The sequence below is a fragment of the Lissotriton helveticus genome, chromosome 8 (assembly GCF_964261635.1).
Source record: "Lissotriton helveticus chromosome 8, aLisHel1.1, whole genome shotgun sequence".
In the NCBI taxonomy this organism is placed as follows: domain Eukaryota; kingdom Metazoa; phylum Chordata; class Amphibia; order Caudata; family Salamandridae; genus Lissotriton; species Lissotriton helveticus.
In genome coordinates this window covers 1,348,860,648-1,348,886,765 of record NC_136069.1, presented here as the reverse complement: position 1 = coordinate 1,348,886,765, position 26,118 = coordinate 1,348,860,648, and the positions used below count along the sequence as shown (strand labels likewise).

General features: G+C 41.2%; 1 protein-coding gene across 1 annotated transcript in view; it reads left to right on the top strand.

Moving 5' to 3' along the window:
* SFT2D2 (SFT2 domain containing 2) overlaps positions 1–20,506 on the top strand; it is a 109,390-nt gene extending 88,884 nt beyond the window's left edge. Inside the window, exons 5-8 of the mRNA XM_078658335.1 lie at positions 9,562–9,597; positions 17,040–17,098; positions 17,821–17,850; positions 18,157–20,506. Of these exons, the coding sequence (XP_078514461.1) occupies positions 9,562–9,597; positions 17,040–17,098; positions 17,821–17,850; positions 18,157–18,196 (165 nt within the window). The 3' untranslated portion in view covers positions 18,197–20,506. The remainder of the gene's footprint in view (positions 1–9,561; positions 9,598–17,039; positions 17,099–17,820; positions 17,851–18,156) is intronic.
* The last annotated feature ends 5,612 nt before the right edge of the window (positions 20,507–26,118 follow it).

Below are 26,118 nucleotides of genomic sequence, written 5' to 3'. Positions count from 1 at the left end.
ACTTCTTTGTTGCCCTCCTTATTTCTATTTGTTTGTTGCTGCTCATTATCTTTTATCCTTGATACTGGTGTAATTGGACTGGGTAGATCGACTTGTTCCTGCGTTTGACCGTAGATGGCTGCCATGGGGTCCTTTAGGAAAAAGAATTTTTGAATCCCAATCTTATTTTGTTTTGGGCTGGTTGTAGATAGTTCAGGTGCAGACAGTAGTCTCTCTCTTTGTTGTTGAACCTTCTTCTCTCTTCTTCTGGTCTTTTGTGTGCCCTTGTTTTTCTCTTCTTCGTTATTTTGTGTCTTTTCACTTATATCCTGCCGCACTTTCCCGGATCTCATTTTTTCCAGCTTATTTTAAAACCGTAAGGATACGTATTCCCGGCTCTCCGCTTCCGGTTAGGGGCTAGGCGTGGTTTAAATTTTTTTTTGTTTTAATCTTTCGTACTGCTCCTCCGGTCTGTGTATTTATCCTCCCTTCACAAGTCCCCCCCGCAGCATTGGTGTGGAAGGAGACCTAGAGCTTCCACTCTGTGGTCTGATATTCCCGTTCTTTGCCACTTGTACACTTGTACCTGTGAACTTGGATCCTCACCGCCTCCCACTCTACTTTCCGCACCTCCTCCCAAGCCTGTCTGCTCCCTCTGAGTCCTGCCGAGTGACTACTCCCCCACCGAGTCACCTCCTCAGCTACCAAACCTTACGCTAGGCGTGACACGAGATGTTGTGGGGTGGCTTAGGACACAGCACACGACACAGAGTTGGACACGGAGTTGGAACAGCTGCCGTCAGGGAAGAACTGCGTTGAAGCGTTGCAGTGTCTGGCAGAGTAATGACTTTCTCTAGTCAGTCTCATCAAGATATGCGGTGGCTGCTTGAAACCCACTGTTGGGACCTGGGTCGCAAGTTCGCAAGCTCTTAGCACACGGTTGGTTTAATCAGTTTTATCAGGAGCTCCACTTCTCAGTGATTTTACTGATGCCTGCGTTAATGCTGGTGCTTAAATAGGGCTTACTAGCTTTATAGTGCTTAATTTGTGCTTAGGTAATATTTTCGTGCCCTTTGCGCCTGTAGCTCTGCCGAGGTTTGCTTCTCTCGCAGGAATTCTGCTGCCGCTGCCGTTGTTCCCCTCTTTCTGCCCTTTGCCTGCTGGATTCCGTGACCAGTCCTTGAGTCTTAAAGCGACTGGCGACGGGCAGATGTTTTTTTCTTCCAGGCATGTTTAAACAGCAGGGTAAGGCTGGCTGCTGGCATTTGAACTGTTATAGTGATTCTGGCGTTTAGACTATTATAGTGATTCAGGGTGGCTTCAGGCATTTTTAAACAGCAGGGTGTGGCTGGCTGCTGGCGTTTAAACTGTTATGGTGTGATTGTGGCGTTTAGACTGTCATAATGATTCAGGGTGGCTTCAGGGGCTACAGGACCTCAAGGACATCAAGGCTCTCGGTGCTTCAGGGGCTTAGGGCTATCAGCCTGCTCCCGCCCGACCCGCGCCCGACCCCGACACCCGTCCCCCGGCTCACTGCTTCACGCCGTCTCTCCCCTTGCAGTGTGATGCGGCGTGGCGGTACGCGGTTCAGAGAGCCTCAGGGTACGGAGAGCTTAGGCTCCGGCTCAGGCTGTCAAATACCGCCGGCTCGCTGCCTCCAAGGTTCGGTCCTTCGAACGGCCCCCAGCTCACCGCCGCCGCTCTGATTACGGCTCTACGGCTCTAGCTTTTCCGGCACCACTCCTGCAGCCGCTTCGCACTGCACTTCGAAAGGCACTTCCGGTAGAGCACCAATTTGATATCACACTGCTCCTATTTATATTGGTGAAACCAGATATTGTAGATTTAATGAAACATTACGTGCTAAAATTTCATTTACTTGAATTTTTTCTTATTTTAGTGTTTCTTTTGTGTTTGTCATCAGTGTTGTAAAATCGTTATTTTAAAAAATGAAGCTCACTGCAGCTGGGCAGAAAAAAAATATTAGTCCTGTTGACATCATTTCTCGGTGTAGATCTCTTTACGAGAAGTCACTGCCAGTAGTATTCTACAGAGTACCTGCTTTCACAAATAAATCTACCTCCATTATATTTCTTTTCTTTTTTCTTTAAATACACATTTTTAGGCCCCTAATCCTTTCTTTAAATAAATTCACCAAGTTTGATTGTCATCTAGTATTTTTTTTCAACTGCAACAGACTAAAAAAAACAGGCTTGGCTAGTCAAATAGATCTCAACTCGAACATTAGCGATCAGCTGTTTCTTCGCTAAAGCTTGTTTGTAAAGCACAGTGAAAATTATATAAAATAAAAATTCAGAATAGTCAGCTGTGTGCCGCATGCATACGCACCTGCCATCATCTTTGAATGTTTTGTCTTTATGAGAAAAACTTCAAGGTGCACATGTACACGTGGGCAACCATTTTGAAATAGACACTTTGATAAACCTGCCTTGCTGTTTGGTTCGCCCGTGGATTCTTGCATCTCCACCAACGACTCGCGGAACCCGCTGCGCGGGTCCCGCTTCGCAGAGGGGCGCTCTCCTTCGTGGGCTGTTAGCTGCTGTTGGGGTAAGACAGGGGTTGAGGGCTGCGAGCAAGAGGGCTGGTACTACATTTCCCAGGAGTCCCAGTAACCCCGCCCGTTCCACCTGGGCTGCTCTCCCTCCCCGCCCCCAACGACCGGGTGTTCATCGTAATAGCTATATTTTAACGTGTGAATACCGCTGCGCGGGAGCGCGCGGGAGTTCGCCGGGAGAAGCCCGGGACAAGGGCGGGACCGTCTGTGGCCGTCCGGGGCCAGCAGGGGCCGGGACGGGCCACCTCCCTGACATCGCATTCTAAAGGTGAGCTCCTTATCCATTTACCACATCGGGTGTTTGTGCGGCTGTCGCCATGAATATTGACGTTGTAACCCAGGGTGTCGATACCTCCGCCTCCCTTATCACATCCTTTGAGACTTTGATCGACTCAGCCTTTAATGAGATAGTGGAGACCGAGAGGAGGTTCTCCATGGGTCCCTCCACCATTAACACTAAATCGAGTGCCACAAACAGCATAAATGGGAATACACATGTAACCCCTGCAGTTACTGTGGTTAAGACATCCTATCCCTCCGTAAATGTGCCTATTGTCTCGGATGACGAAAATACTGTCACTTATATTGCTTCAGACTCTCCCTCTTTAACTCCAGTTGTGGCTATCTCAAACACGGTATTGACATCAACACCTCCTGCTATTTCAATGTCTGATGTCATACCTATTACCACCATCGCTTCCCAGGTTGATGTTATCACCCTGGATAGCCCGGAACATAGCAACAAACAGGGAGGGGGGAAACGTAAAAGAGGTACTGTTAAGCAAGGTGCAAATAAAAGGAAACAACCTTTAGCTTATAAGAATCAGCCCACCCCACAAAGTCTGTGGAATAAACAAAAAACTACGGGGGCTTCAACTGTTGTTATCACGGAGGATAAAGATTTATCAGATATGGATGGATTTGCTGCAGCTTCCATCGTTCACTCAAGTGGGAATTTTAACACTGTATGGACCCAAACCACACTAATGGGGGATAATTGTAACCTTTCAAGACAAAATGTGAATCTCATTGAAACTATAGTGGACACTGTTTTTAATCGGTTAGAAAAACAAATGATCGGCCAGTTTAATAATGTTTTTAAAAGACTTGACAGATTGGACAACCTGGTCAAAAACGGAGAAACAAAAAGGAAGGGGTCTGTCATCTTGGATCAAATTAGAGCCGACCGTCTCTTAAAAGAATTGGAATCTGTAAATAACACACTGTCACTGAAAAAGCAGGAAATTACCACCATCTTGGGTGGGGCTATGAGTGATCCTGGGACTTCAATTCCACCTATTGTCCTACCTACTACTCAACCACAACCAATTAATGGAGGGTCACAACGGAGTAAGTCTAATCTACCAATTGTATCAACTAAACCTACCCCCACACCTGCTCCAAGAAAAAATATTACTTCTTCTACCAGTAACAATAATAATGGTCCAATTCAAACTACAATAGCATCTATACCTGCGGTTGCTAATAATAATGAGGGTAAAAGCCGACAAGGACTAAGCAAATCGTTTAAACACCAAGGGCCGGCTTTACATCTGCCTCCGGATGCATGCCCTTTTGTTCTGGTCCTTGCAGGTATACCGCCATTGAGGGAAGATCAGGGGGAATCATGGGTGCAATTGCGTAACAAATGCATAGACTGGCTGACCAAGCATAAGGGCGTAGGATATGACATATCCAGAGAGATTCTATCGGTACGCAGGGTGTCGTGGGTCGGGCCCTTGACCAAAGACAAGGAAGGCGACTGCATAGTCCTTAATTTTCAAAACCCAGGGACTGTGAGAAACCTCCTTAATAGACATAGTAACTGTTCTGCCATTTCTACTGTTGTTACTATGCTACCTTTGAGTCACTTTTACAGACAAATGATAATACAACCGCGGCCCCCCTCCATGCAACCTCAATTTTATCCAAGACAGTTTCAAGCACCGCCTATGTTTTGCCAGCAACCGCCCATGCAATTCCAAACTGCTCCATTCCAATTTAAGATGTTTACCAGATATGCACCCTTGTCGGACCTGGATATGCAAGATTGACCCTCTTCGACTAATCTTGCTGTATTACCTTCGACACCTCACTTAGAACCCCAGGCTGCTCCCCAAGTCTTGACGCTAGCTATGTCACGAACTGTTCCAAGTAAAAAACCTCAGACTCAGGAACAATCGTCCATGGTCCCTGAATTATCTCTTGTCAGTTGGAACATAGCTGGCTTGAAATCCAAGCTGAAAATTGGGGAATGGTTAAACTGGGTTGATTGCAACTGTGATATACTGATGTTACAAGAAACTTGGTGTTTAACGGACCCAATAAAGGAGGGATTTCGCTGTTATAACTTAAAGGCTTCACCTTCTCATATGGGTCGGCCTAGTGGGGGCTTATCCATTTGGTCCAAAATAAAATCCGGGGTGCAAACTAAACTGATCCCCACACCGGGCAATTGTTTTATGGCTATGATGTACACTAACAGAGTGAAATTGTGTATTATTAATTTTTATAATAACGATTTTTTTACTCGTCCCAATGTTAATTTTATTTTGTTGTTTGCATTTATCGATGATATTATGGAAGGTCATAAGTATGGGCCCTTTGATGGCATTTGTATCGGAGGGGACTTCAATGCCCATATGTATCGCGGGAGGCCGCCCTGTAAAAACGGGGAAGAGCTGAAAAACTTCTTAGCATCCCGCGACCTAGTAAACTCAATAGAAATAGCAGGTTCTATTGAAAATAGCCCAACAACACCTACCTTCATAGGTCATGGTTGTGCTTCCACGATAGACTACATTTTTACTTGCCCCAAATTAAGTGATATAACTTTAAAAGCGGAAGTTATCTGTTCCACTTATAGCGACCATTATCCGCTTAGAATATATCTACATATCCCACAAAATTTGAAGGTTGCAGGGAAGCTAGAGTCTGGTCCACATAATTTGGTATTGTCCACTGACAGATTAAGATTAATTTGGAAAGGGGTGGACAATAAAGATATTCTCGCAAGAGTAATCAAAAAACACCCTGAGATTGTAGAGATATGTTTGTCACATACGAGTTCTGGTAGAAATGTGGTTGATGCCTTTGGCAACCTATGTGGGGCCATTAAAAAAGAATCCTCCAAACCATTTAGGCAGAACACAGCACATGGTCCCCGTTGGTTTGATCTGTCATGCTCTAAGGCCAATAGGGACCTGAGGGCTGCTTTGAAAACTAACCCTAGGGACATGGTAACTGTGAGAGAACTAAGATCAAAATACAAAACTGCCCTATACATTAGATCTGAGGCTTTAGTGATCAACTATTGGGAATCTCTCACGCGCACTGCCAAATTAAAGGATACCACAGGTTTTTGGAGAGAGGTCAAGTCCTTAAGATCTTTTGGCTCCAACATTAACCCAATAAATTGTAATATAACTGGTGAGGCGTGGGTAGAACATTTTTCCCAAATTTGCGCTACATCTGTAACTCCATCGGATATTGTCTCACTACCCAATAATACCGAACCTCTGATCTTCACATTAATGGAGGTCGAGGATGCTATAATAGATAGCGCTAGCAATAAAGCCCCTGGCCCTGATGGTCTTTCTATTGACCAAATTAAATCAGAAATTAATTTCTGGGCCCCCCTGTTATGTAACTTATTTAATAATTTGTGTGATAGATCAATCCCCGAATCCTGGGCGAACAGTGTCATCGTTCCGATATTTAAAAAAGGTGACAGGTTGGATCCCGCCTGTTACCGCCCGATCTCACTGATTCACAATACGCTAAAGATTCTGGGAAGGGTGATTTTTAAACGGATAAGGAACTGGGCAGAGGAAAATAATGTTCTCCATTGTAGTCAATTGGGCTTTAGAAGCCAAGTAGGCACTGTCGAACAATGCCTAAATTTAAACTTAATTATGGCCAAATATATCATTGTTAAAAAATCCCCTCTTTATTTAGGCTTTATGGATTTGAGTTCCGCGTTCTAGGTTGTGGTCACTTTTGCTCGATTATGGTTTGGATGACTCACTGGTGTATTTTCTTTCTGACCTGCACCGGGACTTAAAAGCCAGAGTACGAATTAATAATGATGGTGATCTGTCCAATGATGTTTTTATTAGCAGAGGAGTTAGACAGGGCTGCGTACTCGCCCCACTGCTTTTTATTTTATACATTAATGGATTGAGTAGCACTTTATGTAGGATTTGTAAGGATGTCCCAATTATAAATGGCTCCCCCATTACTACCTTACTTTATGCGGACGACGCAGTACTAATGGGGCGTACCCCGAATGCTTTACGCATTTTGATCTCTGGGTTTGTAACCTTTATGTCAGATCTTGGTTTAAATACCAATTTTAAAAAATCTTTCATCATGAATTGCGGTCCAAAAAAGTACTATATTACTTCAATTAAATCTGGTAATAATATTCTACAATGTACAAATAGTTTCCCTTATTTAGGGCTGTTGTTCTCCAATTCAGGCTCATGGCAGCCACATGCGGCGCATGCTAGGAATAAAATTAGTAAGTCAATTAATTCAATTTTGTCTCTCCGACAACCCAAATTGGCTGATGTTGTAACACCCCTGCTTAACATTTACCGCACTCAATGCCAGCCAACGGGGACTTACGGTGCAGAAGTGTGGGGTTACTGTAATAGTAAGGCTCTCCAGTTGGAGGAAAACAGATTCTGTAGAAGGGTGTTGGGGGGAGTCCTCAGCGCCCCTACATTTATTTGTCATAATGAACTGGGGCTGCCTTATATTGCTGATTTTATTAGGTCTAGGCCTGCTCTTTTTTGGATTAAAATATGGTTAAATCCAGCAGCATCCCTAACGCGCAGTATAATATCCGACTGCTTGTTAAGTGATAGATCACAGTATATTCCCTGGTTAACTGCAGTTAAGAATAGTCTGGAAAGTGTGGGGCATGGTTCTTTATTTAGCTCCCCTAGTTCTATTGTACCTGCCCACAAGAATAACATTAAACAGGTATTGCTTGTCCTCTATAAAGAGGAACGCATGAGTTCAGAATCTATCAAACCTGCTGTTATCAGATATCTGAGCATTATAGACCCAGGCGGTGATAGCCTGGTTAATTTTTACAGATACTTATCACTACCTTTGGGAAAGTGGAACCGGAGTCTTCTGTTTAGGTTTCGGGATGGAAGCATAGTTAATCTGCTTAGCTTCCCCCTTGGCTATAACATTGGACTCGAAGAGCGGGATTGCCCATGTCCTCATGGTGGAAAACAAAGTCTGTTGCATTATCTTTTTTTCTGTGGCTATTACAAACTGTATACTTGCAAATATCTAATTCCGATTCTTCGCAAATATAACATCAGAGATTATAATCTGGCATTAAAATTTTTCCAAATGTTACATTTTGATGATGTTATACATACTTTAAGCTGTTTTATAAAAGCTTGTGTGAGATCGAGGGCAAGTATGGAACATGGATAATGGACAATAGTTTTATGTAATCTGGCGCATTTTTTGCATTTTATTCTATGCATTTTATTAATTCACTGGAAATTGAACATAGACTTAATTGCATATGTGTTTTGCTATAAATGATTGTTTTTAGAAGTTTGTGATTAAGTATCCCAGTGACTAATGTTTTCCCTATTATGTACTTGCACTTTATATTGGTACTTCGCACTTTATGACATATATGCTGCTTAAAATCTGTATTTTATAACAATTTTTTAAACATATGTCTTAACTTGTTTTAATCGTATTCATTCTGTATGTACTTTTATGGATGTATTCAAAATCCGAATAAAGATCATTTGAATTGAATTGAATTGAATAAGTAAAAGCATTTTAAGATGGCCGTCGGGGTATGCGCAACCATAGTGACATGACCGGTATAAGCGCTCTAAGTTATAATTTGTTTTTTAATTTTGGTTTAATTTAGTGAGATGGCTATTTTCAAACTCTAAATTATGAAAAGCAGAGCACAGGAGCATAAAAATAACAGAGTGACTGCCCCAGTAGCAGCTTACATCTCTTAGACCCCATAAAAAAATAAAAGTAAAAACTGGGGTGGGGGAGCACCGGATAGAAGTGAGAGTACGATAAGTAATATGCAAAAGGAAGGGGTGGAAGAGCAACAGAAGAACTGGTGAGCTGCAAAAAGCAATAGAAAACTGGCAGGTGAACAAAAAGCAATGATATGTACCACAAAACAAGCACAGAAGGGAGAGCTAGGAAAAAGTATGTGCATTCCTATTAAATACTGAATGAAAACGAAAAAAGATGTTCCTTTTTGTAAGCACTTGATAGATCCAGTCTGTATTACTGTGCACACCTATGCTCCAGGGAAGGGGCAAAACAAGAAGAGGAAGAAATAAGCTAAGAAAGATTGACAGAGATACCAACCAATGATCAGCAATGGGCTGCACAAATCCATATATTGGTATTTTACACAATAGGACTTTCAGTTTTATACCACTAGAGCTGTTGCTTGGCAAGACTTAAAAATCAGAACATTTGTAGACATGAAACATGTTTTGTTTAACCCTCTGTTAACACATCTAAAACAAAATCAAAAAAAAAATATATTCAGTCATATTGCATTTGACACTATAGCGTAAACAGTGTGCACGTTCGATGTGTTGTCTTACCAGTACTATCATTGAAATTAGCACTTGTCTGACATCATGGCCGTGAGCAGAATACGTAACATTACTTGGTTGCAAAACCTATTACTGTTCTTAACTTTCAGTATTCCAATGCTACCAAAACTAATTTCGGTAATCAAGCCACATGGATGATTTACAGTCCAGTTTATCTCTGGACTGTGAAAGGATTCAAGAGATGTGGTAACTAATTCTTATTCATGTAATAAAAAAAATGGATCCTATAGTTTTATGACTATAGGATCCTTTGGAAGTGAACATATTATTACTGGTAGATTTATGCATGTATTCAATTGACAGAAGAGGATTCCACTTGTCCTGCTGTGTGCGTTAATGTATTGTTTTATTGTTCTTCCCTTTTCCTAGTTGTGTCTTGGATTAACCTTGTGTGCTGCTTTCTGGGTAAGCAGTGTTTCTCTTTAATAAATATTCATTACTGCCCGTAGACTAAGCAAAACATATAGAATAGCAATTTTCTATCTGCTCATGTCTCTGTTTTTCAATACGTCTTTCTTTTGTAAAGGACACACATTTGCAACATTAACTAATGCAGTACTGTATCCTTTCTTCAGCATGACATGCAACCAAAGAAACATCTTAATGTTTAGATGTCATACTATAGCACAATTGTAGTATCACTCTGGGGAAACCTTACAGGGCATTTACAGGTCAATCAGGTAATTGGATGTATACGGGTCACCTCTAGATTTTGTGACAGCTGCAGTTATTCTCTCATCCATACAGATAACTGGCATATGGAGTTCTTCGATATCGTGAGGCCTGGCTCGTATCTCAGAGTAGTCATTCTCGGTGTTGGTATATTTTGTCATACTATTCTGCTTCCTAAGAATCCCTGAAACCATCTGTCAAAGAAGTTACACTTGTGGGGATTCTGTGTGGCTAGTCGCAGAAATGTAACTGTGCCAGATGGGTGATGTTAAATAACTGAACAAGAAATGCGGTAGGTGGGCATCTTTGTGGTTTAGAAAGGCCATTAGCAGAGTCCCATCCACATCACTCCTGAAGGAGTAGAGCTGTATGTAAAAATCTAGGAAGTCTACAGGAGCAAAGATGCATTTACAGCATATTAACGTATCATGTGTAATTGTATAATTCTGACAAGTGTGCATTGCAATCAAAAGCTTCTTCTGGTCTATGACTCGTAGCATGGAGTCCAGTAATATGTATCTGGCTACAACTATTTAAAAAAACGGTTTCTGAGGGTATTTCACATCCTGCACTCAAGGGGATCTGGCATTTGATTTCTTCCTTTCAATACCTGTACTGCATCCTGGCGTAAAGTAACAAAACCATTTTCATGTAGTTCAATAGTTTGTTCATTTGTACTGAATGGCCAGTGACGTAGTCATGAGGTGTTGGAAGGATGACCACACTTAAAAGTGTCCCCCGGAGTCTGTAGTAGCACTTATCATGGGGATGAGTGGAACCGATGATCTAGGTTGTTTGTCATCAGGTTCCTGACCAGGGAAATGTTGGACAGACTGCCTTGACAGTGAGTGTTCAGGTTTGCAATAAATACCTGTATACTAGTTTCACTAACCAAAATCCGCTAATTTATACATGCATGCTTTGGAAGTGAGTTAAGAGTGCTTCAGCGCCATGAGTGACTACAATCTTTATATAATTGCAATGCCAATTTTATATATTCATTATAGTTTTCAAAATACTTGCTTTACAATAAGTATCTTGAAAGATTCAAAGCAGTAAATTCTCATATCTTTAGACTATTAATCACCAAAAAATTGATAGATTAGGAACCACAAAGAATTAGATATTAAAAGATGAATAGCGGAGGGAGCATTTTATGGCCTTAGATTGATTTTTAGCATATGCAGACCACAAATGCATACTAGAAAATGAGCAATCTGATTGGTGAGTATCGTGGGGGATTTTGCTGTGTAAGAGCCTCCATTGCAGGAAAAAATGGAGTGGCCGGATGAGGATGCCTCATTCCAAACAGGATGAGAATTGATCACAAAAGAGCAGATCATGCACTCAAATTTAAATCCACAATTTGCATCTGCAGGTCTAAATGAGGACAAATACATCCCTCATATTCTCATCAACCCCCCGGATCCCAGAAACTACGAAGAGAGTTCGGTTTTAGATTCAACAACCTTAATAGAGAAGCACGGAATTCACAATAATTCATTTATTTACTTTAAAAAAAAATATATATATATATAGGAAGCCACCCGTGCCCAAATGGGCAGTAAGTGTAAAGACACTGAATGCATGGGGATCTACATTTTGCCAGGGGCAAAGTGTATCGTTAAGAGGTAAAAGCTGTTGAAGTGAAGCTGTGGTTCTTTGCTCTGTGCGAAAACATTTGTAACTCGAGCAAAAAAGAAGTTTCAGTTCCATGGACAGTATGGGAATGAACCATAATCTAAAAACCACTGAAATTCACCACGTATCCTGAGAAGTAAAAGCATAAATCTTCTCCTTTGCATTGCTCATGGTTTCATAATTCACCACGTATCTTGAGAAGGAAAAGCATAAATCCTCTCCTGTGCATTGCTCATGGCTTCATACATCATGTATAGTTGCTGGAACACTTCACCCAGTATACAGTGAAACTAGCCTGAATGGGTACTTTGATTTATTTCGGCAAATGGGTGTTGAGCATAGGGCTCGGTGGGCAGCTTGCGCCCAATGAACTTGCCCAGAGCTCGTATTAGAACTGCTTGACTAAAGGCCATACTATATGCCCTTGAACACGCTAACGTGATTGAAGGCTAAATCTGCAGGATGTTGGAAGTATGGGGTGGTGAGTGACAGACTTGGACGAAGTCCATGCTCAATAAACGTTGGGTTAGGAGTATGAGACTGTGCCTCCTTTCTTTTTTTTAATATATTTTTATTGCTTACAAGCATACAAGGCAAAGGTACATGAAATCATTAATACATTTTTACATAAAATCATTGTTACATATATTGGCGAACATAAGTATGAAAAACAGTGAAGTGAATGGGGCATGCGATCCATACTAAAAAGGAAACAAAAAAAATATAAAACAAAAAGATATAAGGAAATTAATTCCCTGATACAGCTTTTTCTATTGATGAAAAAAAAAAAAGGGGGGGGAATTAAGAGAGTAGGGGGGATGGAGCATCATTGTTCCACAAAAGTTCCCCAGTTTTTTTCATGTTTGTTTAGTGATCGGATTCCCCTATTTTGTGCTAGGGCTAGTTCCATTGAGTGAATCTCAGTTACGAGAGCCCACCAGTCCCAAACCGTGGGTGATTCAGAGCAGGTCCAGGCTCTTGCCAGAGTTAACTTGGCACATGACATAAGTATAGTAGCCAGGGCTGCGTATGGTATAGAAACTGAATAAGTATCTAACAAAACAGAAGCAGCCGTAAGGGTAGGTAGCTGAATTTGCTTCATTTCCAGGACCTTCTGAATATCATGCCAAAAGACCTTAAGGTTAGGACAAGAGAACAGCATGTGTGCCAAATCTGCTGCATCGGCATTACATTTGGGGCATTTAGTACGATCACTGTAGGAGTTGTTAGGGGCCCATTTAGAGATTATTTCGGGAGTATAATATAGCATACAGGTTGTTCTAAATTGTTGTAGCCTAAGACTCGATGAGCGTACTCGTTTATTAATATTAGTCAAAGAACACTCTATCTGTTTAGATGTGATATTTGAATTCAACAATCTGCTCCATTTGTCAGCCAATTTTGCGCTATCGTTAGGTCTAAAGCTAGTTAAGAGTCTGTAGGTTAGACTTATTGTTGCTTTATTTTTTACGGAGTATAAGTTTGTCCATATATCGCAATCATGAACCTCCCGAATTTGCTTTTGGTTAATTAAAAAATCATGTAGCTGTAGATGTTTATACCTCATATTTTCAGATAGGTCATATAGCCGTTTCAAAGTATTAAAGTCTAAAAATCCTTGTGTGCCGTACAGATCTCCTAACACGGTGATTCCTGATCTAGACCAATTGTGAGCAATATTGTCGTGAAAGATACTAGGAAGGCCCGGGTTGCCCCACAGTGGCAACTTAGAATGATAAAAATTAGTTTTACAATAGGTTAGTATATTCCTCCAAATCTTTGTAGCGTCCCTTGCGGTCTTGAATCTAACCCTTTTGTAATAATTGGGGTCGTTCTAAACAAAAACATGTTTAAATCAGTTTTTAACATAAAAGAATGAAAGAATAGTGCCCCCCCTGCATTAAGTAAGGAGCGGAGCGAATAACAAAGGCGGACCAAAAATACAGTTTAAAATCAGGGAAATTAAGCCCACCCTCATTTATGCTGTTTTTCATGAAATTCAGTGACCTTCTCGCTTTTTTATAGCCCCAAATAAAACTGCTAAGTGCGCCCTCAAGTTTCTGAAAGAACTGGTTGTTTAGCGCTAATGGAATAGAGCGAAATAAATATACGTATTTGGGCAGGACCTTCATTTTGATTAAGTTTATTCTACCTATTAGATTCAAAGGTAATCTATGCCATTTTTTTATGAAATTATGGTGAGTTTTGTTAGTTCATTACAATTTATACTAATAATTGCTTGTAGTTTATCCGTTATTTTTACCCCTAAGTAGGTAGCGATTTTGCAGATCTCGGGAACTAACACCACTGGAGTATAATTGGCTATGACTTGTGTCTTTTGTAAATTAAGTTTGTAGCCTGAGACTTTGCCGAATTTCCCAGCCTCTTTGGTAATTCCCTTTAGGGCTTCCACAATGTCTTCTGAATAAACCGCAATATCGTCGGCATATGCTGTTATTTTTAACTCCTGTGAGCCAGATCTAAAGGGTACAATTTGGGATTGGGGCTGGAGGGCTAAAAAGGTTCTAATGAGAGGGCAAACAGAAGAGGTGACAAAGGACATCCCTGACGAGTACCGCATTGGATTGGAAAGTCTGAAGAAGTCAGCCCCCCATAGCTGATGCAGGCCCTTGGGTTGTCATAGAGTGCCTGTATACTCTGCAGAAATTGTCCCCCAAACCCCATTTTAGACAATGTGCACCAGAGATAGTCCCACCCCACTCGGTCGAAAGCCTTTTCCGCATCTAAAAGGATCATACCGAGTGGGGTGGATTCAATCTCTGCTATATCAAATGCAGTGATCGCCATGTTGACGTGTATTGTGGTATCTCTCCCTGTTATAAACCCGTGCTGCTGCGGGTTAATAATCTGAGGCGTAAAAGGGGCTAATCTTAATGCCAAAATTTTAGCAAAAATTTTGGCATCAGTATTTATCAGTGATATAGGGCGATATGACCCTCTTTCTTCTTTCGGCTTGCCTTTTTTCGGGAAAAATATTATTTTCGCTCTATTCCAGGATTTAGGGGCTGTTCCATTCAAACCTACAAATTGAATAACTTTCAAAAAAAGGTGTTCGAGCTCCTCTGAGCATAGTTTGTAAATCTCAAGAGGTATTGCGTCTTCCCCCGCTGCTTTTCCTAGAGGTAGTGAGGCTATGGCTTGATGTAATTCTATCATTGTTATATCGTCAGATAATCGCTCCAACTCGAGAGTGTTCCAAGTGTTTGTAAGATGCACTTTGACATATTCCTGTATGTCTTCTGAATTGGGCACGGTTTCTGGGGTGTATAAGATTCTATAAAAGTCAGCAAATTGTTCCAATATGTCTTGTGGCTGGTTATAGATTTTGTTGCCGGCCCCCCGTATATTTGAGACTGTAGAGTTTGCTCTATCCTCTGCAACTTTGTAGGCCAGAGTTTTCCCAATTTTGTCCCCCCCCTCATATTGTGTTATTTTAAACTTATGTATGTTGTTAATGCTTTTCTGTATAAACTTAGTCTTCACCTCATTTTTTAATAAGCCCAGTTTTAAGCCAATTTCCGTAATCGTTGGTGAATTTAATCGCAGTGCTGAGGACAATGCCTCTTCTTGAATAGCTATTTTTGAAATCAGCGTATCGTTATGTTTTTTACGTTCCAAATTTTGTCTGATCACGTAAGCCTGGCTGAATCCCCTTATACTTGCCTTGCAAGCATCCCATACCATACAGAGTGTGGCTGTATTTAAATTGAAATCTATCAATTCTTTAATGTGTGCTTTTAATTGTATCATAAAAAATGTGTCAGAAATTAATATCTGGGGAAGGAAAATGGTCTGGGAGGAGCCCTAGTGTGTTCAATTGTAAAAGTCAGCATTATAGCGTTGTGGTCAGGGGAGATACGTGGGCATAGAGCCATGGAACTGAGTTTCAATAGATTATTACTTATTAATGCCATATCTAATCTTGAACACATTTTATGGGACGCGGAGTAATACGTGTACCCCGGTATTTTTGGGTGTAAGTATCGCCAAGCATCTTTGATGTTATGGATGCGACATAGGTCAAGTATAGACGATCTAGTTTTGTGCATCCTTTGAAAACTACCAGGTCTGGTGGTGTCTATTCTATAGTCCATGATGCAGTTAAAATCCCCCATAATAATAAGTTCCCCCTCCCAGTCCAAAAGTTTAATGTTCAATTGATCAAAGAGGGTAGGTTCATCTGTAGACCACGCACAAAACATATTTGTGATACTCAAAACTAATCTGCGCGATGGCCCATCTACCACATTTACCATATGATGTTTGTATGACTTCAGCCCTGAATCGTTTGTCCTTAAGGATTGCAACCCCTCTTATGGGGTGTCCGTAAGTAGAGCAAACTATGATGTCTTATCCCAATTGATTAAGGTTCTTCTTATCCTTCCCTACAATATGTGTTTCAGCTAATAGAGCAACATGAGGGTTGTGTAGCTTTAATTCTTCTTTTATCATACCCCTTTTGTTTTTACTGTTAACCCCGCTACGTTCCAAGCTAAACATTTAATTTCATACATTTATAGATAGATTATAAGCCACAGGTCTATCTTTAGGTGTCCAAAGTGTCCATATATCCGAATAAGTTTCCCAGTTCTAAAACCAATGGTGCGCCAAACAGAAAAAGAAATTAGAATTACCTTGCTACATTCTGCCCTGTCGGCCAGCAAGCAATTTTTTTCAACTTTCACCCTCCCCAACCCCCCATCTAGCGGAGAAAAACACCCTCCCCCCCCCCCCCCCCGTCCCTAGCTCTAACCCTAGCCAGGGAAGAGCCACCCATCTGCACCTGCTGCCGTTGGAGAGGCAGCCAAAGTAGCGAAACACGTCGAAAAAAAATAAAAAAAGAGACTGTGCCTCCAATAGGGCCAGCTGTAACACTTTTTCACACTGCATATAAAAAGTGTAGCTTCTAGCTTGTACAAAATTGAGGGTGTGACCAAAAGGCCGAGCCTAGTGTTTGCTGGAGTGTGGGGATATTAACTCATTCAGCAATGTTATTGAAGACCCCAATGTTGATGTGATATGGGAGTTTGTGAAGGCTTGAGCAGTTAATCAGAGAAGCTATGGATGTGTTGCTCAGACGCACAACTTCCCCAATTCTCATTGGAGTTTAAATTTTGTTTCTTTTGGATCCTAACTATAACATCTCTTCCAAGTGTAAAACTTAAACATATCTTTAACAATTTGAGTGGGTTCCCATATGAATATTACATACATTTTATCTATATGTGTATTTTTTTGTAGCTGCTAGATTCTGTCTCTTGGGCCTCCCTTTGTACATATGGTGACAGGGTAAAGTTCATAGCCCTCCAGTATCTCTATACTTAACTGGATACAATAGGAAACAAGCGTAGAAATGCCGCTTAACCTATGCAAGCTTTTTTAGATTCCATGTCTCCACTTACTACTGTGTCTCAGCTGGCTGGAGAATATGAAGGAAATCCGCATACGTGTTCAAGATCTGTTCTGTTTTTGTTTAAACCTGTTACTAAAACTTATTTCTCTTTTTTTCCTAGTGGAAAAACAAAGGACTTGCATTAATATTCTGCCTCTGTCAATTTCTTGCCATGACATGGTATGTAACATACTTAAATAAAATATTTAATGAATTTGTGTGAAAGATGTGCATAAGAATGTTTGTGTGTGCGTGCTCGCCCTAATGAAAGGCGACTTTCTAGTTTAAGCACTTATATTAGCAAATTTCATGGAAATCTTATAGTCAAATAGAAATCCATTTTCTGCTCATGTCAAAAGCTATTAGTGTGCAGCACACGTTATACATTGCTTTAGCCATTGGTTTGTCTGCATGTTGCCACATCTATTATGAAGGAGAAGGATTCTATTACTGGAAGAATTAAATTGAAGTGGCGTTCAGGCTCAGGCATTTCAAGGTTTGTAATATTTTGCTTAGCGAACCCTATGCAGCTGCTGTGTGACATTGAGAAATTTCTGGTGATTGATAGTAATTAGATTGGCTTCAAAGAAAATATATTGTTCTGCAGGATTTAAATTTAAATTGTGGCAGCGTGTTCGATCAAGTGCTTAACACATCTTCTAAATGTGGATAAAAATATCCAGTTATGTAGAGTCCCAAATCATTCGTCCAGTCCCCTTCCTGAGAATTAGTCAACTAGGGACAGGCTGGGAAATATTCTCATTAAATTTATACAAACAGCAGCACTGTAAACCGCTAAATGTTAGAGTTGCATTTGCAGCCCATTGGTTGATTTTACAGAGCCATGACCCAAAAATACCTTGTCAATTTAACTCCCATCTGTTGACTTCTTTTGCTTTCAGGTACAGCCTTTCCTTCATACCGTTTGCGAGGTAAGCCGCTTTAATTCCATTAATTTGTTGTCCTCCGTTTTGTTTCAGAAGATGTTATTCCTTAGCTGATCTGCTATGTAACATCCTTAGATAGTTTGCTGAGGTTTGAGATCATAGACGTAAATTATAGAAGTGGGATTGTCTTGGAGATGTAAGAAGCAGCCAATATCTGGTGTCTGGCAATATATTGCCAGTCAAAAACTCTGCTTTACATTTTATTAAAAATTTGCGCAAAGTTTTTTTATGTCCAGATAAACATCAGCAACATACAGTAATCGAACAATTGTATTTGTCTCTTCTTTGTAGAGATGCAGCAAAGAAGTGTTTTGCGACGTGTTTGTCGTGAAGGCTGCGCTGGAAGTCACTGGGAATTGTACCAAAATATTGTCCTTATTTAACATTGTAGATTTGTATGAAAGTTCTTAAGTCCTGAAGTGTGCCTTCATCAGATGCAACGATGAATCTAGCATAGAACTGTGTGCTCTAACACCTGCCTTATTTATTGACACCTAACAGCAGTACTAGAACGGCTTTATTGTACACACTTTTGGACCACTTTGTAACGACTCCAGTTGAATCATGTGTAATGTTTACTGAATCAATGAAGTTTTTTTTACCCATTGTGTCACACTCTGTGACATTTAGGCTTTTATTTAATGGGAAAGTTGAATTGAGACATTTGTTATGTCTTGATCTGATTCAGGAGTATCTTCGTTACCTGAAAGAAAATATGGTTGCTGAAGAATCTCATTACTTTTATGTGACTTATTATGAGGTTAGTGCTGTCACTTCGTAGGTGATGATAGTGCCAGATTACTGAAAAAAAGCATATTAGCATTTTGTCAGTGTATTTGGACTGCTCCAATTTGGAAACTTCTACTTTGGCTTGAGTTCCGGAACATATGTGCACAGTGCACCAATTTTATGTAAGGTTAGTTTGAATATCTCTGAAGTTACTAGCACTGATTGGGAAGACGCTACTGCAAATTCGAAAGAAAATGTATCTTCAAAGGATCTGACTTGGATTTAGAGGTAGAACAATCTCAATAGCCTTTATAATCATGAACGCTTCTGTTCCCACAAAACATTCCATATTTTCCATAAACGTAATGGAATTATTCCAGGTAACGATGCCTTAAGGGTGTGCCTTGCCAATATCATGCCTTTGCCTGTATGAACCTTTACTCTCAGGTCTTTGAAACTGATCCATCCCATTTTTGCTTAACCGCCTTTTAAGCAAAAAGTATCGATTGTGTTTATTTCTGAATAGACAAGAAAGTAGTCTCTTGTATTTTCTTACTTAAAATGCCAGCATTTTGTATGTATTTTTAAATATGAAATTGAAAAAAGAAGCCTATTAAGCCTCTGTGGCCCTACACCAATACTTGTAAATTCCGATTTTGTGTTTGCGTTGGTATTCATGAATACTCAAAAAATAATGTTTTATCCTTTCAGTGAACAGAAGTTGGGTTTTAATTTGGGTTGGATGATGTTTGTTTTCTTTGGGGGACTTATTAGGATTTAGTTGAGGTTTGTAGACAAATGCCTTTTTCACTTATTATGAGTTCTGGATGTGTGAGGAGGGTTTAGGAAGCACATAGGGAAATCGGCTCAAATCCATTTCTCTTAAACCCCCCACCCCTCCCCCGCCTTCCAAACACAGGCATGCCTTATTTGTTCATGCACGTATTGTGAAGACTTTGAGCCTGCTTAGTATAGGAGAGAAAAATGCATTCATACTTCACAAATTAACTATCAGCCCTGGAACCAAAAGTGTTGGCCCAAAGTGGTGAAAGTGGTGGTTGTTTCCCCTGCCCACATTGCCCGGCGCAATACTGCAAATCTGTATACATTCATTGCAAAGGTTACATGAATCAGTTCATAAAGTGTGCTTTAGTGATGAAAAGGTAATGTTAGTAGGGCGTCTATGGAGAAGAGCAAGGGCGAGAATGCCTCCTACCTCATTTACCTGCTCTGCTTTCCAGCAACCATCATAAACCCGCTGCCTCCCAGGGGGAGTGCTGTTCCATGCATTTCCCCCTTTCACAACTTCTCCCCCATCATGTGTCGTTAAACTAAGTAGGAATAATACCTGATATTTAAAGTACTTCCATAAGGTGCCCTATGAAATGCTTTATAAAAACAGGATTCTTTATTATTGGTATTGATACACCATGTGTGCTCTTAGTGTAAATGGCTAAACAGTAGAAGTGCCAAAGCGATGTTCTGCAAGATGCGGTATGTTGCACAACACCTAAAATCAACAACAAGACTAGAAACCCAACCTCTCCTCATTTGATTTTTTTTGTTTACGTGATCAAGTATATTTCCTCTTTCAAGACACACCAAGGCTATCGCCGTCCTCATTTTGCATTCTGACCCCTACAAAGAAGGATGGTAAGGTGGACTTCTGTGCCTCAATAATGTGGATTAATTGGGGCGGGGGTGACCCCACCGAGCACAGATCAGGAAAACAGGGTAATGCTAAATGTGTCCCAAAATGCATCCGCTTCCCTTTTTCCCTTCATGACTGAAGCAACTGCTCGACTTTTACCTCCTAGCGAATGCAGTTTATTATAAGGCCTTCACGACTTGCTTGTGGTTTGTCATCGGAAAGAGGTGGAACAGTTGCTATTAAAAAAATAATTGTCTGGAATTGCCCTTGTGTTGTGTTTATTTAATGTGTCATTTTATTTGAACTGGTTATGATTTTTTAATATGAAAATACACTTGACGTGGGTGGGTAGGCTGAGTGAACTGCAAGGGACGCAAAGCTTAAGTGTGGACTTCTAATGCCCAGTACCAAACAATTAACCATTCGTCTTATGTGTAATATAGCACTAGGGAATAATGTGAATCCTACTGAGATCTATATGTAATTTGAAACCTTGATAATGGAACCTATCACCTGTGATGATACAACGCACTAAGGCAGTGTTGTTCAATCTGTGGGGCGCGCCCCCCTGGGGGGCGTGACACCTTCCCAGCGGGGCGCGTCCTCCACTGCAATCTGACCTTTGTCCCTCTGTGCAAATCTTCTTAGAGGACTCCGGTATGTGGAAGGGGGAGGGAGGGGAGAACAATGGGGCAGGAGGTGCCCGTCCTTTTGTCTGGGTAACTCTTCCAGGAGGGGGTTAATTCACGGAGCTGTTAGCTTCAGCTAAAGTGTGAGGCAAGGAGTCTCCTCTGCTAAAAACGAAAGCAAACAAACAGACACACTTTCGGTTTTAGCAGAGGAGACCCCTCGCCTCCCACTGCAGCTGAAGCATTTCAGCTCTATGAATTAACCCCCTCCTGGGAGAGTTAGCTCTTCCCAGAACGGAGAGAGTTCGAGTCTGAATATGTCCTTATGTAATGCAACTGGTGCTATGTAAAGCGCTCTGATACCTGATTCAGGTCAAGTTCGCGCTATATAAATCTCTGTAACAAAACAAAAAGTAGGCTCTGGCCCAGGGCCCCAGCCTTTCAAAGGGGGTTGGAGTGTGTGTGTGTGGGGGACGGGTGGGGGGGACCTTGAATCATTTTAAAACACAATGTTGTAAATAGCGTTTTTCAATCATTAATTTTCAGTGTGTATAAGTCTATTACATACATTTTGCAGACAAAATGTGTTTATGCATCATGCAACATCCATATAAAAAGTTTATTTTAGATCAATACATGACCTCACATATGAGAAATAGAAGGGTTTGACAGATTATTTACAGTAATATTAGTGAACTGCTGTTGTGTTACAAACTGAAAACACACATCACTATCCCTGAATATCCTATGTACACACATTTAGTATTTGACCAAAGAAGGCATGAAAGAGCTGAGACTAGATTATAAAATCAAAGCTGGTCTGAACAGGGGCCCCAAAAATACATTTGGCCCACAGGCCACAAAATCCTTAAAACGTCCCTGAAAGTTTCTTTTAAAATTACACAGGCAGGCGCGCAAAATGCCAGTCAGCCATGTGTTTAAACAGCTTGCAAATTGCTAAATATAGTTATAAATAAGTATGTATTCATTTGTAATGTTAACGAGCTCCCGGTCCCCCCTTCTTTTTGTCGATTCATTTGTAATGTGACTTTTTTTATCTTTGCTTTCTTTTATTATCAGTCATTGATCATTCAGGCAGCCCTAGAAAACAAGTGGTGTTTTGAGATGTGTAATAAGCCTCTGTCATTTCACCACACCCACCCACTCACAAACCTGCAGTTTACTAAACACTCTTATTGTATTGAATGGTATTCGCTGAATATGCCCGGAATGTGCGTGTGGCGGTCGAGTCCAGAAATTTCTGTCAAGTGGTGGGGGCCCAACATCTAAAAAAATTCAGCTGGGGGGGCTCAACCTACAAAAGTTTGAAGACCTCTGCACTAAGGTCTGTGGCAGCAAGTATTTCATGAAACATGCGCTGGCAAAGCCAGACTTTTGGTTGTTTGTTAAGTTAAACATTCTGTTGCTGCTCTAGTGGTAGCTTTGCTTTGAACCCAAATCCTCCTCTAGATTCTCATGCTCTGCATTATTCACCATCTAGTGGTTGGGTCTGGAAGTGTCTAAAACTTTCAAATCTTTATTGAGCGGGCGTTGACCACGGTGGAGCTATACGACTCCCTATGACCATGACCGTAATCCCATAATCCCAAAAGATGTGTCCTCCATTTAAATTGTATTTTTCTGCGATGGGTTCGGAGTTTGAGGCATAGACATGTTGTGGCCACCACTAGGGTTCCTGGAGCCTAGCACTCTACATGTCAGATAGCAGATGTATTAAAATGATTTATTTTTGGGGGGTCATTAACATTTTGGGTCCAGCAGAGGATACAGTAATGTAAATTTGAGCTCAGACCCTGGTAGGTATAGCACAGTGTACTCTGGCTTAATTTACAGAAGATGTGTAAAGCAATTAAAGTAACTAAACAGTTAAGTAAAACAAGCAGTGGAAATGCAATAGGTCTCGCATTAGGAAAGTTTGAGCTATTGGTCTTATAAATGACATTTGTTTTATTTATGTGTTGTTTTTTCAAATAGCTAAATTAATAGCTTTGTCATTTACAATGCCAATAGTTATACCTTTCGCAAATGTGACACCTATAGCAATTGTTCCTGGTGTGTTGCTGATTGATGCTAAGAAGCAGCTCTGGTGAACAGCGCCCACAGTATGTCGAGCTCCACAGCACGCATTTGGAATGCACTCACGAGTGTGGTGCCTAGCCAAAACTAGAACTGATTTTACACATGTTGCTTTTTAAAAATATAAATGTCGATGTGAAGTCCCTACCCTTGAAGGCGCCCGCGGGACCTGTGCAGGAAGGGTGTAAGGAGTGAGGGAGGGGTCGGGCAGACTAGGGAATGGCTGCGGGAGGATGAATAAGGAAGTGTTCACACTTGCTTAAGAAAGGCTCCGTTTGTGCTCAGAGGGTGGGGAGGGCTTGTGATGCGAAGCAGGAGGGGGAAAGCTTAATGATAATGCCGAAGTGGAGGTCAGCATTACTCGTTATTATCTTCGGTCCGTACCGCATTGATGCAGACTACAGACCGGTTCGAGTCTCCCTTTCCCAAACCACATATGGAGCAGCAGCTAGAAACACACATAAGTAATGATTCAGATCACATGTAGAGAAACTGTGCAGATAAACAGAAAAAGAACAGGCAAAAACACACTGTGCTTGATAACTTGAAAATGTGCCGGAGTCATTTCTATAACACTGAAACACACACATGGGCCGCCACAGCAGAAACCCTTTCACAGCTGCTGAGTCACCCTTCTCACTCTGCCATCTCACTGTTTTGCTAATCTGTTCAACCTCATCACATAAATGATCAATCAGCAGGAAGGGTGTGAAAGAAAAATGACGAATGAGACAAACAACCGGGACATTTTTTCAGAACAAACAGCCTTAAACAAACACCAGTTCGACCACTGGGTGGGGGGGTGCGAAGATTAGTGGTGGTCTGTGGGCAAGTATTCAGCCATTTACTAGAAATGATTTTACACATGCAGCTTTTTAAAAATATAAATGCCGATGTGAAGCCCCTACCTTGAAGGCGCCTGCGGGACCTGTGCAGGAAGGGTGTAAGGAGTGAGGGAGGGGCCGGGCAGACTAGGGAATGGCTATTCAGCCATTTACTAGAAATGATTTTACACATGCTGCTTTTTAAAAATATAAATGTCGATGTGAAGCCCCTACCTTGAAGGCGCCCGCAGGACCTGTGCAGGAAGGGTGTAAGGACTGAGGGAGGGGTCGGGCAGACTAGGGAATGGCTGCTGGAGGAGGAATAAGGAAGTGTTCACACTTGCTTAAACCAGAGTGGGAGGAGAGAGCACATACTGCTAGTATAGAAGGAAATAAAAAAAAAAGAGCACAGATCGCGGGGCGCGACGATCACTAACGGGACAGGAATGCCAGATACGATACAGAGACGGGGACAAAGAAAACCAGCTGGGCAACAGAAAAGGAGCAACAGAAACAGAAAGCACGGCCGGCCGTGAAAGCCTTTGATGCGTTCAGCCGTCGCTCACCAACCACAAAGTACACATCACAGCGTAGGGGAGAGAAGCATATGGATGTGAAGGAGAGAGTGGGGGCAGAGACGCAGACATACGAGAGAGCGCAATACGGAGGAACAGGAGAGAAGCACACAAGGGAGACATCAGGCAAGCACATGCACTCTCGTGGACTTCTTAGTCAAAAATAAAAACAAGTACGTGAAATGCAAGCGGCGGGGAGAGGGGGGGTGGGTTGGGTTCACAAGGGAGAGAGCAACACGAGTGGTGGTGGAAAAGCACGAGGGAGACAGCAACACAGGGAGAAGTACACGAAGGAGACAGACACAGGGAGTGGGCAAAACTCAGACATGGCAGACAGCAACAGTCAAGAGAACATCACAGCGTAGGTGAGAGAAGCATATGGATGTGAAGGAGAGTGGGGGCAGAGACGCAGACATACGAGAGAGCGCAATACGGAGGAACAGGAGAGAAGCACACAAGGGAGACATCAGGCAAGCAGATGCACTCTCGTGGACTTCTTAGTCAAAAAAAAAACCCAAGTTAAAACAAGCAACAAATAAATAAAAAGAGACACGGCCTACCGGCCGTGAAAGTACGACCGGTTGGCCGGCCGTGAATAATTAGGGGAGGAGCAGCCAGGAGAGAGCAGGAGCGGAGGCGCCAAGCTGGGGAACAGATGGCTGGCGATTTGATGATGTGCATGCGCATTTTAGCTCAATGCGCTTGCGCATTGACCTAAAAGCGCACGGGCACAGCATCAAATCGCCAGTCTAGTTAAACTCTGTTTAAGCCCCTATAGTCTCGCTCCGCTCAATGCGCATGCGCATTAACAGGCGAGACCTAAAAAGGAAACCATTCACAATCCCACTCCAACTTATAAAATAGAAAAGAAAAACAAATTAATAAATATTATCCGCAAAAAAAAACAGAAAGTACAATCGAAGATGTGATTCTTTAAAGATTCATGAGAAAAAGTAAAACCCTCAATATTTCTTAGAACACCATCTTTACCATTGAATCGGATTTTTAATTGCTATTAAAAATAGTTGTTTAATTTTTTTTTCTTACTAGTCTCATCACTGAGGTACAGTATTAGGATTTTTTTTAAGTTCAAAATTATTTTATTGAAGTATTATGTAAACAGAAGAAAAAGACAAATACAATACAAAATGAATAAGTCTTATATGCGTAAATGAGGAAATTGCGAGTAGAAAATGCAATAAACCCAAAATGAGGAAAAAGGAGGGGTGGGTGGGGGAGTGAACATATCATAGAATCATCAAATAAAACAATATAGAGTCACAATTAAATTTAAGAATTAGGATGATAAATGAAGAGAAAGTAATCATCAAAATACATAAGATAACATTAAATCAAAACATTGCATAACATATGAGTCATTGCTAGCATACGAATCAATAGGAGACCAAAAAGATTGAAATGATTGTGAATTGTGAACAACGCCTTTAAGAGACAATGAGCTCCTCTTCTTGTAAAGATAATCCATGACCACCAAGCATGAACTGAAAGAGAAGAAGCATCTTTCCAACAAAAAGTAATGGATTTTAAAGCAGCTGTAATTAAAAAACTAAATAACTTTGCTTCTGAGTCACTAAGAGGGTGGGAAAGGACAACTGATTTACATATTAACATAGCATATGAAATATCATTGTGTAAAGGCAAAATTTTCAAAATGACATTCCAAACATCCAACCAAAATTTCATAATAACTGGACATTCAAATAACATATGACGAAGTGATCCAGTAC